The following is a 13,198-nucleotide window of genomic DNA, read 5'->3' as shown; positions in this document are numbered from 1 at the left end:
GAGGAGGCATTCCAGGCGTGGGTCTTGCAGGAACCAAGCCTGAAGGTCTGGAAGTATCTGACAAGCTCCGGGGTTGTGAGGAGATGGGTTTGGCAGGCAGGGGAGGAGGGAAACGCAGCAGGAAAAGGCTGTAGGACCAATGGTTACAAGAACCCAGAATCCCGTATAAATTGCCCAGACTTTGTCCTTGAGGTAGCTGCTGGCCCCAGGGGGCTTGTTTGTTTGCTTGTTTTTAATTATCAGGAAGATCAGTTCATTTAAATATAGCCAGGTATGTGAAGATATAAGTCATCCAACTTAATAAAAAATTGTATTCCAAACAATCATTTGTACATTTTGGAGAACTCGGAATACATTTTTCCTCATAGAAATGATATGCATGATTGAATTCCCAACTAAACCCCAATATTTTTATTCTCAAAATAGAGGTAAAATACCATCTACTTATAGTAGAGTTGTTGTAGAAGGTCCTATTGCGTTGTTCTGTTTCATTGTCCTGAGTCCTGCACCCAGGGGCTTTGTAACCCAGGGAGGGCCATGGTTGGATCCGGAGCTAGAAAGTGCTGTCTGGAGGCCAACTGACTGGGGGCGGAGAAGGGACAGAACAGAGGCAGGGGGCCTGGTGGGGGAAGCCAGGTCATCTCTGGGACAGTAACCGAAGAGCCTCAGTGGAGGCAGTGTGGGTGGGGGGGACGAGGTGCAGTGTCCAGAGACATTTCGGGGGACAGATAGCATGCCCCTGATGATGGGGGGTGTGGGTGGGGTGAAGGAGGGTGTCAGAGAGCCTGAGGTCTCTGTCCTCTGACAGCTCCCACTCTGGACGCTCGGGGATGCACCTGAGCCGGCCTTCCAGGGAGTAGCTAAGCCTTTGTCATTCAGGAGATGCCATTCTGAGGGAATGATGCAGATTTTTAAAAAATGTCAGCAATGAAGCCATAGCAAGGAGGCAGGAGAATTTACATCACCTACCACATACTTCCCATCCCCAAACAGCTTTTGCGTTCTCTCCTGGTTCAGGCCACATAGCATTCTCAGAATTCTCCCATGGTGCCCAAGGGGGCCCTCTCCAGGCCTGAGAAAGCCAGCCTGTCCCCAGCATGCCACACACACACACACACACACACACACACACACACACACACACAGGACTCAATAAATGTTGGGGAGAGATGATCACAAGCCGTGTGCTCTTTGTCTCTCTTTCAGAATGTGACGTTGGTGCTTCTAAAGCTGTGGTCAACGGGCTGGCGCCAGGCAGCAATGGGCAGGACAAAGGTAAGCACTTGCAGGAAGCCCGGCTGGCTATTATGAAGCAGTTCTACACGGCACGGAGTGTGTGGGGCCTGGGCCGCTCCCAGTACGAGCAGTGACTGGCTGCACTGGGCTGTGAACCGGAGACCTGTCTCTCATGCCAACCTTGAGAGTGGGAGCACTTTCTTGCCTCTCATGGGTCCAAGGCCGCTCTTTTCCACTGTGAGGTCACATGTTTTAAAACCTGTCCCTCATTCACAGGATGTGGATAACAACAGGTCAAGTACACCAAGTGAGGACTTCGCCTGGTGCAAATGGCCTTTATCATCCTGGAGTCTCCCTTACCTGACATTTTATCTTCAGTGGCTGTAAATAGTGACCTGATCCCAGCCTTGACCCAGAAGCAAGAACCTCTGATTGCTGAAATCAGTTACTTCTGTGGCATTAGTTTCATGTGTGTCCTTGGTTTTCAGTTTTTAAAAATTTTAGGACAAAAGATTTAAGTGGGAAGTGAGTGACGGGTAAGATGACCATTGAGGCCCCATGTGCCTTGTGCTCTCTCCTCCTCAGCCTCTCAACACGGCTGCCCAAGTAGCCAGGGCTCCCATGTCACTTCTGCAGGGCAGCCTGGGCCGAGTGATGATGTACGGGCTCGTGTCCCCGTTCTGCTCACGGATGGACCTCTCGGGAGGTCCGTTGTCTTTGTGCATGTGCGTCCCCTTAGCTAGAAAATGAGGAAATGAGATGTTCTGCGATGTTTTATTCCTGCTTCAGATGCCGAGTTTTACTGATTGCATCCTTGCTCGTGCTTCTAAATTTTATGGTCTCAAAGAGAGGGGGCAAAGGTCCTGTTATTGGGCAGTCAGGTCAGAAAGCACCATCTCTCACAGAGTAATTTCAGAACATGACCTGTTTGGCCTTTGTAACTTCCATCTGGTTCAGCCAAGTATTCCTCTTGAGACAGGGCCAAGTGTGAAGTCGGGGACGGGAGCAGCTGGGAAGGGAAGGTGCGGAGCCCGGCAGGAGCTGGGGGATGGGGGCCCAGGTAGTTTCGGGGTCAGTTCCTCTGTGGCAGGAGGTGTCCAGCTGCTGCTGTGTGCCCCTTGCCCCCTTGCTTCCCTTCCTGACCCCCCCTTCTCCACTCCTAGTATGGGACGCGTCCTCAAGGACTTGGACGATCTTGGCCAAGTTACACTGAGGGGGTGTTAGAGGGCAGTGCGGCCGTCAGCCCTGGCCCTGTGGCTGACGTGCTCCCCGGAGCAGACTTCAGGGCTGTGGGAGAGGGTGGCAGGTGGGCGTGGCATCTACTCTCCACTCAGTAAGACGCAGCCCTCATAGGGAAAGGAGGCAGCACATGTCACCTGAAGGTCATCGTTGTGGCCTCGGGAAGTCACTGAGCCACAGGCCAGGACAGCTGAGCTCCAGCCTCTTCCCCAAGGAGCTGGATGACTCTGAGTAGCACCAACCCTCTTGCTTCTTCCTCTGAGAGAGGTAGCAGGAGTCTCCCACCAGCCAGTCTCCCACGTGGTCATAAGGAGCAGACGGTGGGTTGGCCATGCAAGCGGGTCTGTATCTCCGTATGCGCAGCACGCTTGTTACTGCCTACTTAGTTACCAGCGGCCATGTGCTGTGTGACTGCCTGTCGAGGCAGCAGCGTGAGGGACTGGAAGGTGAGCGCTCTGTGGCTGAGGGGACTGCCTCCCCTCCTGTCCCCTGACTGGCTCACCAGCGTGATACTGACGCACTAGTGACGGTCTTGCTTCCCCAGCAACTTTTATCCCCCAGTTATTACATAGATATGGGGCCAGAAGATGTCTGAGTGGGCTCCATGGGGTGACCCTGGCACCCTAGGGCCTGAGCTCCATCTCTGCTTGCTCCCACTGGAGAGGCGGGGGGAGGGGAGGCTCCCCCGCACGTGGTCCGAAGGGGAGTTTGGGGACGTGCCACCTCTGAGGCTCCGGGATCTGGGGGTCGGGGGGGCGGGCTGGGGAAGACTTCAGAGGGAGAAGCAGGGGAGCCCAGCACATGAGGACAGCTGCCCCGGCCACGTCCTGGGCTGTTCTGCTAGCTCTCCGATGGCCTGCCTGGGGGTCAGCATCCTGGGCTGTGGATGTGGGTGCTGCCCGGAGTCTTGAGTGTGCGCTGGACACCTGGCAGCCTCTTGTCCAGGACAGCCTGGGTTTAAGCAAGACCCTCTGCTGCCCAACTGATGGAGGTTCTGATTTGTTCAGGGACAGGGGCCCATGGTGGTCAGAACAGGCACAGGAAGGACCCCAGAAGTTGTGACGGCGGGGAGGCAGCTCACCAGCATGTTCCCTTTCCTCCTGCACTCATCAGGGGCCCAAGCAGGAGCTCTCCTCCTCACAGCCCTGCCTCCAGCACAGACACCCCGGCATTCTCCCAGGGGCCCCTCGGACCCTAAGTGTTCTCCCCTTCTGCTGTGTGCTAGGACATTGGCGTGTCTGGAAACCTCTTTGTCTGGAGCCTTGGCACGTTCCTGGTGTGGCAGGAGGTGCAGACAAGCACTGACCAACTGTGTATAGGGGACGGGGGGACGGGGGAGGGGCTCTGCCATCTTGGCGGGGACTCCAGAGAGAGAAGGCAGGCTGTTTGAGAAGACCACATCTACTGCTCTTCCCATTGTTCTTCTCGTGTGGGCGACTTCCTCCTGTTGTCCCTGCCCAGTTCCTCAGCTGCCTGAGTGTTTCCCAAATGTCCTTTCTGGATGCACCATTTACCCTTTTGTGTTTTCAGCAACTGCCGACCCTTTACGTGCGCGCTCTGTTTCCGCTGTTAAAATAATTCCCGTGAAGACAGTGAAAAGCTCTTCAGGCCTGGTATTCCCTCCAGGTATCTCTCCTTGGGTTGGTTTCTTTTTTCTTTTTTTAATTATTAGCAGATCCTGCATGGTTTTCCTTCCTTTCCTTCTAACAAAGACTTGGAGGCTTAACTCTTGCATGTTTAGGGGCTCTTCCCTCTCACGTCCTTAGCTGGTTTCCTTTCTTATTGTGCGCGCGCGCGCGTGTGTGTGTATGTGTGTGCGTGTGTGTGTGTGTGTGTTTCTCCTGGGAGCTAGTAAGTCTGGAGAAGTACTGGCAGATGCCTTGCTCATCCTCTCTTTAGGAGAAGGGTCAGTCCAGAGGCACGGGGCTCTGGTACATGGGGTACGTGATACGTGGAGGTGCACGTAGTACCTGGCTCTCCCTGGGGGCTTTCAGCTCCCAGTACTTTATTTAAAACTTCAGTCTCCCTAAGAATTAATGTGCCTACACAGGGAGCCTGTGAGTTGGGCTGAACTTGAAGCAGGTGCTTTAGATGCCAATCCTAGATGCTCTGCTGTGCTCCCCAGCCCCCGAGTTCACCTGCAGCCCCTTCCTGCCATTGCTCTCTGACCAAGGGTGCTGGTCAGATGCCGGCTTGGACACATGGCTTCCTTCTGTGTGGAATGGCACAAGTGAGGCCCCGGCGGTACTTTGCCCCAGTGGCATGCTCTGACCTTGGGACAATCTGGCTGGGCCTCCAGGAGCCTGGGACAGGCTGGATCTGTCATTTTGCAGCTTCTCCCTTCTGAAAGGACCGTGAATCCGTTTTCCCAGTGCTTTTGTGATATCGGTCACTTGTCCTCTTGGTAGGGTTGGACAAGTCACATGCCCATCAAGTCACCGGCTGCCCTGCCGTACGTTGTCTTGTGCTTTGCATTCGATGGGAAGAGGTGCTGATGGGGCAGATGTGTTCTCCTCTGTAACACCAGTGGTCGTTCTGTGCAAGTTGCTGGAGAGGCTGCTCGACTGGAAAGGAGGAGAGAGGAGCCGTACCTCTCGCTGTCCTGGTGTGGGAATGGGGAGGAGGGGACGTCTGCCTCCATCCTGCCCATCGCCCACCTGAAGTCTTACCTCGTAATCCCAGTCTTGACAATTCTAGGTCAGAGATCCAGGCTGTGCTCTGAGCAATTTGAAAAACTGTACTGTGGCATTCAGTTCAGCTGAGCTGAATGGAAGGAAACCTGTGCCTTCTAGAACTGTGCGATCTACGTCAGTTTCTTGACTTCTCATCCCTGGTTTTTCTAGAGAAAGAGCGTCCAGATCTTTGGAATCCTGTTTTGAAGTCCTTCTCAATGGAATTCAGAAAGATGCCCCTGAGGGTGCTCATAGGCCATTGTGAACTGTAGGAAAGATCGGGGCCCAGAGAAGACTCAGTGGGGGGCACAGTGAACACTGTTCACTGAAGGATTGGGTGTTCTTGTCATTTTCTTTGGTGTGAATTTTCTTCATTAAATTTGGAATGTGAGGCTCTCACCCATGATCTTTCGCTCTAGGCAGCATATCCCATCGGCATTTTAAGGGTCTTGCCTTGTGGTTAGAAGATTTTCTTTTCCTTTTTCCACTGGAGAACTGCAGGGAGGGTGATTCTTCCTCAGAACAACTTGATTCTTCCCCGGAACAACTGATGTTTCCAGCTTGCTCTTTCATAAGAAGGATGGTCTGGAAGCTCGAGAAATCTCTCATCAATTCTTTCTTGAATTGCTCCTTACTAATTGGTCAGAAGTCTACTCACCAACCTAAGCCTCGTCTAATGAAAGGAATTAACCTGCTTTGATTTTGAAATTTTTTCAGCTGATCATTATAACTTACACAGAACTCATTGTTGCCTCCATTCTCCCTGAACCTCATGATGCGTGGGAAACCTCCGGAAATGGGACTCGTCTCTCTCCTCCACCCACAAATTAATTCTCATTGACCATCACATTGACCATAAGACTTCGTGTGGCTGTAAGCAGGTTCATCTCATTCCCTGGCTGTCATGAGTTGCTAACTGACTGTTGCTTTAATCCTGCAAGAGCCATGGATTGAGGTTTCTCTTTTGCATCTTTCCTTTTCAGACATGGATCCTACAAAAATCTGCACGGGGAAGGGAGCGGTGACTCTCCGGGCCTCGTCTTCCTACAGGGAAATCCCGAGCAGTGGCCCCACAAGCCCTCAGGAAACCCCGCAGCATGAGAGCAAGCCAGGTGTGTGACCCCGGTGCCTAGGGGAGGGGTTCAGAGTCCCTTTGGGAGGGAGAGAGGCCGTCGTGCTTCTGCTCGGGAGGGCGTGCATTCACCAGCTGTCTCCGAGTCTCCCACAGGTCCCTGGAGCAGTCAGCAGCTTGTTCCGTCTGGGCTGTGCCCTGAGCTAACACGTGCTCACTTGTTTCAGGCAGGGGCGAGGCAGTGGGCCCCACTTGGTTAGCTGGTGACGAGGGAGATGAGGAGAAACCTCATCACAGAGCCCGGTGGCCCTGCAGACCACATTCTTGAGGGCAGAGGCTGCATGGGAGGGGAGTGGTGAGATGGGCTAGAGCTTAGGTTTCTCAGAGACCATCCCCAGATGGCTGTAAGTGGCCAAGCAGGGCTGGGGCGGTGGAGGCAGGGAGAAACCAGGGGAGCTTGAGAAATGCAGGTGCCTGACTGACCTGGCTCCCAGAAAGAGGGGAGGGGCAGGGCTCAGGCATGGGGAGGCCACCTGGCAGCTGAAGCAGCAGGATCAGAAGAGCCATCCCAAGGCCACTGCACCCTGGGAGCACCGGGAGCCCAATGAAGAAGCCCATCTGCAGCCCATCTCCCATCTGGTTCCACCATTCAGGGTGTCCACCGCTCCTGGGGCGTTGAGACCTGGGACTTTGGAACCCGGTAGATCTGTGTTCATATCTGTGGCCGTGCAGCTGTGGACAGGACATTCTCTGTCCCGGCCCTAGTGGTGTCCTCTCGAGAAAGGGCTTGATAGTTGCACCCGCCGCATAGCATTACTGTGAGCGTGGAGTGGGTGAAGGTGTTGCACCTGCCTAGCGGCATGGAATGAGCCGTTAGAGGTCAGCCGTTATTAGTAGGTTATGACTGTGATTACTGTGACCTCTCTAGAGAGGGTTTTCCAGAGCTCCCCAAGTGTTCTGGGAGTTGAGAAACACTGAGGTTTCCCAGGGACAGCTAGCTGAGGGTGGGGCAGCCCTGCCCCCACCACCCCCCATCCACTCCACAGGGCACTGGTTCTCACACCTGAGCTACATCAGAATCACCTGGAGTGAAAGGCCAGGATGCTGGGCCCCAGGCTGGGGCTTTAGGATTTATGGTTATTCCCACTGACAGGTCTGAAGTAGAGTCTGAGGGTCTGTATTTCTGACAAATTCCCGGTCATGCTGAGATGCTGCAGGTCCAGGGATCACATCTGAGAGCTATTGCTAGAGGGAAGGGGACTTTCCTTTCCATCTTAAAGGAAATGGAAGAAGAAAAGGAGTGAGGGTGAAGACCCCCTTCCTTGGGACTGAAGATAAAAGGAAGTGAGGCACGCAGACTCCTGGGTGCAGTGGGGAGCACCCCCCCCCCACATTGTGATGAGATGGAAATCTGAAGGCAGGGGCCAGTCAGTGGCCAGGCATCTTGGAAACTGACTTCCTGTCGCAGCTGCCTAGAACTAGTGCCAAGGCAGATGCCTGAGGACAAAGCCAGGCTAGGGTTTGAGCACAAGTGTCGTGCCTTGTGGAGAGCTGCTTTCTCCCTGGTCTCAGGGAAGGCATAAGTGGCCTCCAGCACTATAGGCTGAAAGTCGCTTCTTGGCCCCTACGTTCCTCAACCCATACCGGCCTTTGCCCCCCTGCAGTCTGCCACTCTAGCCTCCTGGAAAGGTGAGGCCGCGGAGTGAAAGCATAATGCATTTCTTCCTAAGGCTAGCTTCATCCAGCCTCTCCTGGCCTACCTGAGAAGATCCAGCTCCCAAGGATGTTTGGGGAAGAGAGAATCCTCAGGGATAATTGAAAGAAAAAGACCGTACCTACAGCCCATGGCTCAATAAAATGACCTTAATGAAGTGCAGGGCCCTTCCGCTGAGGGAATTAGCCAGGCGAGTGGGAGGAGAGGGTCCTGGAGCTCCCCCTCCTGGTTGTGGGGTGGCATTAACACACAGCGCTGACTGTCCCCTTCCCTGGCAATCTGTGGGCTTGGATTTACAGGACCTTACGGTGATTTGAGCACTTTTAGGAAGCTCTCTCTTCTCCAAATAATTCTACATCTTATAAATTCTGACAGCTAATTTGGGTGAGGGAATATCTTGTGTTAAAATGCGAATACACTGAAGAATTAAGGGAGAGCTATTGGTCATCCATACCTCTACAGTAAATCGATCTTAGATTATTTTCCTCCTGGTAAGTGGAGATCATTGACTCCCAAGTCGGCAAACATTCATTTAGCATCATCTGTGTGCAGGGCACTGAGTAGTCCGTGGGAACTGTGGTGAGAAATAGCGAGAAGGGAAGGAAAAGCAGCACAATTCTGGGTGCTTCAGATGAGGACAGAAGTCTGTTTACTGTAAGAGAAGAGTCAGGTGTGGGCTGCTAGTCCACTGTCGTGCTTTCCAAGGTAAAGTATGAAGGACCTGGGCAAGATGGTATTGAGTTCCAACATGCTCTGGGACCTTGGGAACTTTGGGAATTAACCTGACACAAACAGAATCCCATTCACCAAGGACAGATTCAGGATTACATCCCAGGGCGGTTTGGGTGAAAGGCACAAGCTGGGTTTGGGTAGAGGGAAGAGTACCAAAGAGGCTAGAATGAGTTAACGCTGCAGTTAACTTGAAGAAGGATGGGGCTCTAGAGATGGGACCTTCCAGCTGGAGATCCTGTCCTCTTACCGTACTGCTCACTGACCAGCGTCCTGCTGGCGCCTAACTGTCTGTGTCCGCGTGGTTCCCAGCCCTCTTCTATCCCTCTCAGCTCCCTGCACCTGAGCCTCTGGATGGCAACTTGCTTCCTCACCCTGCCCGCCCCCCCCCACCCTGCCCCAGTCTCTAGTTTTGTCCCAGAACCTGGGAGTCCATGTGCCTCGACAGGCAGCCACGGTCCAGCCCAGACCCGGAGCCCAAATATGAGGCAGCAGGTGTGTCCTCCGTGCTTCCTCCTCCCAGACAGCTGATGTCAGGTAGCGTCCAGCTCTCTCCCTTATCACTGGGGCCAGTGTCTGTCCCTGAGCTGCCCTGTCTGCCTCCTCAATGCCTCGCTCCCTGGCTTCACCGCCACCTTCCCTCCCTGCAGGCCCACAGGTTGCTGAGCAGTTGCCCAGACTGGAAGCTCCAGGCTTGTATTACTGCCCAGCACCTTCTTTGCTTACGTGACCCCTTGACACCCCCATTTCAGACGCGTCTCCTGTTCCTTGTCCTTGCTCCACCTCCCTCGTCCTGTGAGACACGGCCTAGTTTCGCAGTGACACAGCCCTCTGTCAAGGCTCAGCTTCGCCACTTACCATCTTTGTGATGTGGGCGACTCGTTCAACCTCGGCGAGCGTCAGTTTCCTCATCTGTGACATGGAAGGACCTCGGTAGAGGTGCTGGGGTCCAGTGAGCTCCTTCACCCCAAGATTTCAGCACCCGGCCGGGCACACTGCAGGTGTTCTTTGATGGCAGCTTCGATGGCAGTTGTGCACGTCCGGAGGCCTGGGAAAGCCTTCCCGTAATTTCAGCTAGAGGCCGTGAGCGCAGTGGGAACGAGGAATGGGGGCCAGGGTGGACGTGCATTTGGAAGAGCGAAGGGGCAGGACCCCGTGTGGTGTGTGTGAGGAGCACGGAGAGGTGGGACTCCCTGCTGCCTCCCCTGTGTGACCAGGAGAGTGGCTGTGGTGCTCGTGGAGACAGTGGCTCATGAAGGGAGAGAAAGGGATGTTGAATTCCATTGTTTGCCACACTGAGTTTTGGGGCAAGGGCAGGACTTCTAGGAGGAAGTTTTTAACAGACATTTGGAAATTTGGAGTTCGGGGTGTGGATTTGGGAGCCATGTGCATCCAGATGAACGCTCGGAGGATGGAGGTCCTTTCTGAGGTGGAGTGAGATCGAGCCTGTGGACGAGCCCTTGGACTTGCCCGGTTCAAATCCACCCTCCAGACTCCGGCCCTCAAGTGGTAGCTTAACTCTGGATCCCCAGCCACAGCTTCCTGACCAGCCTCCTAAACTCTGAATGTGGACCTTGGTTTTTGGATCAGAAGCATCTGGAAAGAACTGCAGTAATCTTACTGCTGACTCCCATTACCTTATCCCTGCTTCTTGATATCATTTGCCTGGCCAGGTGTGGGTATTAGCTCTTTTGGCTCAGGGTGACATGTCTCCAGGTCAGGTGTTAGTTACTCTGGAAGAGACAGGGAGCCCAGTGCACTGCTGGGTGTGACATGGAGCTTCCTGTCTAGTATAGCCCGAAGACCATCAATCCCTGTGTTCTGAACCACAAGCCAAAATCCAGTTCACCACTTCCATTTGTGTTAATTCTGTGCAGTTTGCTTCAGTGTTTCCTGCCTGGTCCTTGACCACATTGTTAGCTTTGGAACTGTACCTGCACATTTTCTCTGGTTTGACTCTCAGGTTTGCACTCTAGAAATGACAGTAGCAAAAACTTATGAGAAAATTGACATGGGACCAGTTAAAGACTCTCTCTACCCCCAATAACTCAGAATCCTCCTTACGAATGCCTGTGCAAGAATGACTGCCAAAGTAAGAAGTTGGAAGGAAAAGTCTCCATAAGAGAACACCCTTTTTTTTTTTAAGTTTTTTTTTTTTTTTTTTTTTTTTAATGAGGGAGGGAAGGGCAGAAGGAGAGGATGAGAGAGAATCCCAAGCAGATTCCTTGCTGAACGTGGAGCCCAACATGGGGCCCAGTCTCACAGCCCTGAGGTCATGACCTGAGCTGAAATCAAGAGTCACATGCTTAACCAACTGAGCCACCCAGGAGCCCTGAGGATACCCTCACGTCCCTTTTTTTGTTTCTTATTTCATATTTTAGTGGACTGATGTACATTTCACCATTTCTGAGACATAAAGCTAACATAGGACTAAGAATGTAGAATGGGAAAGGGTGGGAAGCCATCCACAAATTTGGCCAAACTAGAAACTTACATAAACTTTTGGGTTGGAATCAAGGGAAAAACCTTTTCGGAGCTGAAGGAAGGTCTTTGGTTTCTATCAAGAGTCTCTTAAGGGCTCTGTTAGCACAAGGGTCGGCTTATGGATAACTCCCAAATTCTACAAAACCCCATTAGGCAGAGAAATGGGCAGGACAGAAGGACAGAAGGACTTGGGTTGTGGGGGCAGCTGGTCTGCGGGAGGGACGGCTGGGCTGGCAGCCACAGCTTGGGCCCAGGACTTGGAGGTAGGAGGCTGGAAGTCTAGAGGCAGAGGCAGAGGTTAGTGCCTTCACCCGAAGCCCAGGCTTCCCAGTCGGTCTCTAGGTTGCAGATGCTCCCCTCAGACAAGGAACACCCTCACTTCTGACACCAAATACTAGGTGAGGGGATTCTCAAAACTACCCTTGGGTTTCGTGATTTTCTAGGACTCCCAGAACTCCTTGAAAGCTATTATACTCATGGCTGTGGTTTATTACAGGGAGAGGATACAAATTAGTATCAGCCAAGAGAAGAAGCCCAGCGTGGGCTCTAGGGAAGAACCAAGCATGGGGCCTTGTATTGACCTCTCTAGGGAGTCAGGATGCATTAGTTCCCAGCACTGAGGTATGACACTATGTTCCAAGTATTGTCAGAATTTTTATCCATTGCTCCCATAGTTGATCCTCACTCTCCAGTCCATTAGGAGGCTGAGGTCTTGATGGCTCAGAGCCCCCCCCCCCGCCACCAAAATCAAGTTATTGATCTGGCATTGGGATGACATTCCAACGGTTTAGAGATTAACTACCAGAAGTCAGAAAGCAAAGTCAGACCTCTTTTGGGGCAAGGTTGTTCTTTATCACACAACTGGAATAAAAGAAGTAAACACAAATGAGATTTGGGACACTATTAGGCCCACTTCGAACACATCCTTTAATTCTTGGATACTCTGCTGGACCATGTGGAACCTGACCCAGTTGACCTGAGATCCCAAAAAGGACTGATCAGCAGCACAACTTTAAAGTTGACCAAAATGAAATTAGCACAGAATGAGATAAAAGAACATATCAGGAGGCTGTGGCCACAGGCCACAAAAGGTTATTTGTAAAGAAGAGATAGAGGAAAAGATAAAAGAAATTATACTTGTCCTGGAAAGGCTGAGTCTCTTCAGGGCTGCAAAACCTATCTAGAATCCAACTTTCCTAGGCCTTCCTCCCCTTCCAGGAGCGCTGAGGTAACGCTTTGTGAAAGAAGCATTTTTGACAGCCTCCTCAACCAAGAGTAATAATTGATGATTATGTACATCAGGTCTCACCTGCTGCGCTCAGGTCCAAATGACTGAGCCGCTGCGCACCTCGAAGGTTCAGAAGACGAGGTAATAGGATGATGATGTTGGGAATTCAGGCCTCCTTTGGTAAAGAAGAGAGGAATGCCCAGAGAGGTCCTGGGAACTGCCTTTTCTGGGGCAGGGAGAGGGGAACAGTTTTAATGACTTGGAATAAGACGAAAAAGAGGGTTGATCCCAAGGATGCTGTGTTCTCAAAGCTATTTATCGAATAGCAGCTGTCAACAGCTCTGACTTATTTCTCTGTGTGGGGAGCCTTTTCTTCCTTATGCTTTGGAGTCCAAGTTGACTAAAGCACTTGCTTCAAGCCACATATTCCCATTTGGTCCTCATGACTCAAAAGCAGACAAGCCTTCCTTTCCTAAGCAGGACTGTCCTTCGCTGCAGGACGTGCAGTTAGCAAGGACTTGGACTGGGCTGTCTGATGCCAGAATGGCAGTCTCTTCACAACCAGTGCTGTGGAGGGACAGACATCTGTTTCTCGGCACCACCAGAATAGATGCAAACCAACCAAAACCCAAAGAGCACGCAAAACAATGTGCCGCCACATCCACGTAGAATGCCCGTGTCCTTCACGAGGTAACCCCTCTCTCCGAACCACTGAGGTTCAGTGTGTGTGTCGATCTAACACATTGGATGGAATGACTTGGCAGAGGTGGACAAGAGAGAACTTAGAAAGGAAGACAAAGCAAAAGTTGATGGATACGGGGGGT

The 13,198-nt window shown here is 52.4% G+C and overlaps 1 protein-coding gene across 1 annotated transcript in view; it reads left to right on the top strand.

Moving 5' to 3' along the window:
* The window catches only part of SORBS1 (sorbin and SH3 domain containing 1), a 227,277-nt gene that overhangs the window by 112,432 nt on the left and 101,647 nt on the right, over positions 1-13,198 (top strand). Inside the window, 3 exon segments of the mRNA XM_032313382.1 lie at positions 1,207-1,275; positions 4,006-4,101; positions 6,131-6,259. Coding sequence (XP_032169273.1) covers positions 1,207-1,275; positions 4,006-4,101; positions 6,131-6,259 — 294 coding nt within the window.

Source organism: Mustela erminea, chromosome 14 (assembly GCF_009829155.1).
Source record: "Mustela erminea isolate mMusErm1 chromosome 14, mMusErm1.Pri, whole genome shotgun sequence".
NCBI classification, from domain to species: Eukaryota; Metazoa; Chordata; class Mammalia; order Carnivora; family Mustelidae; genus Mustela; species Mustela erminea.
The sequence above is the reverse complement of the archived record's forward strand: the minus strand, read 5'-3'. Positions and strand labels throughout refer to the sequence as shown.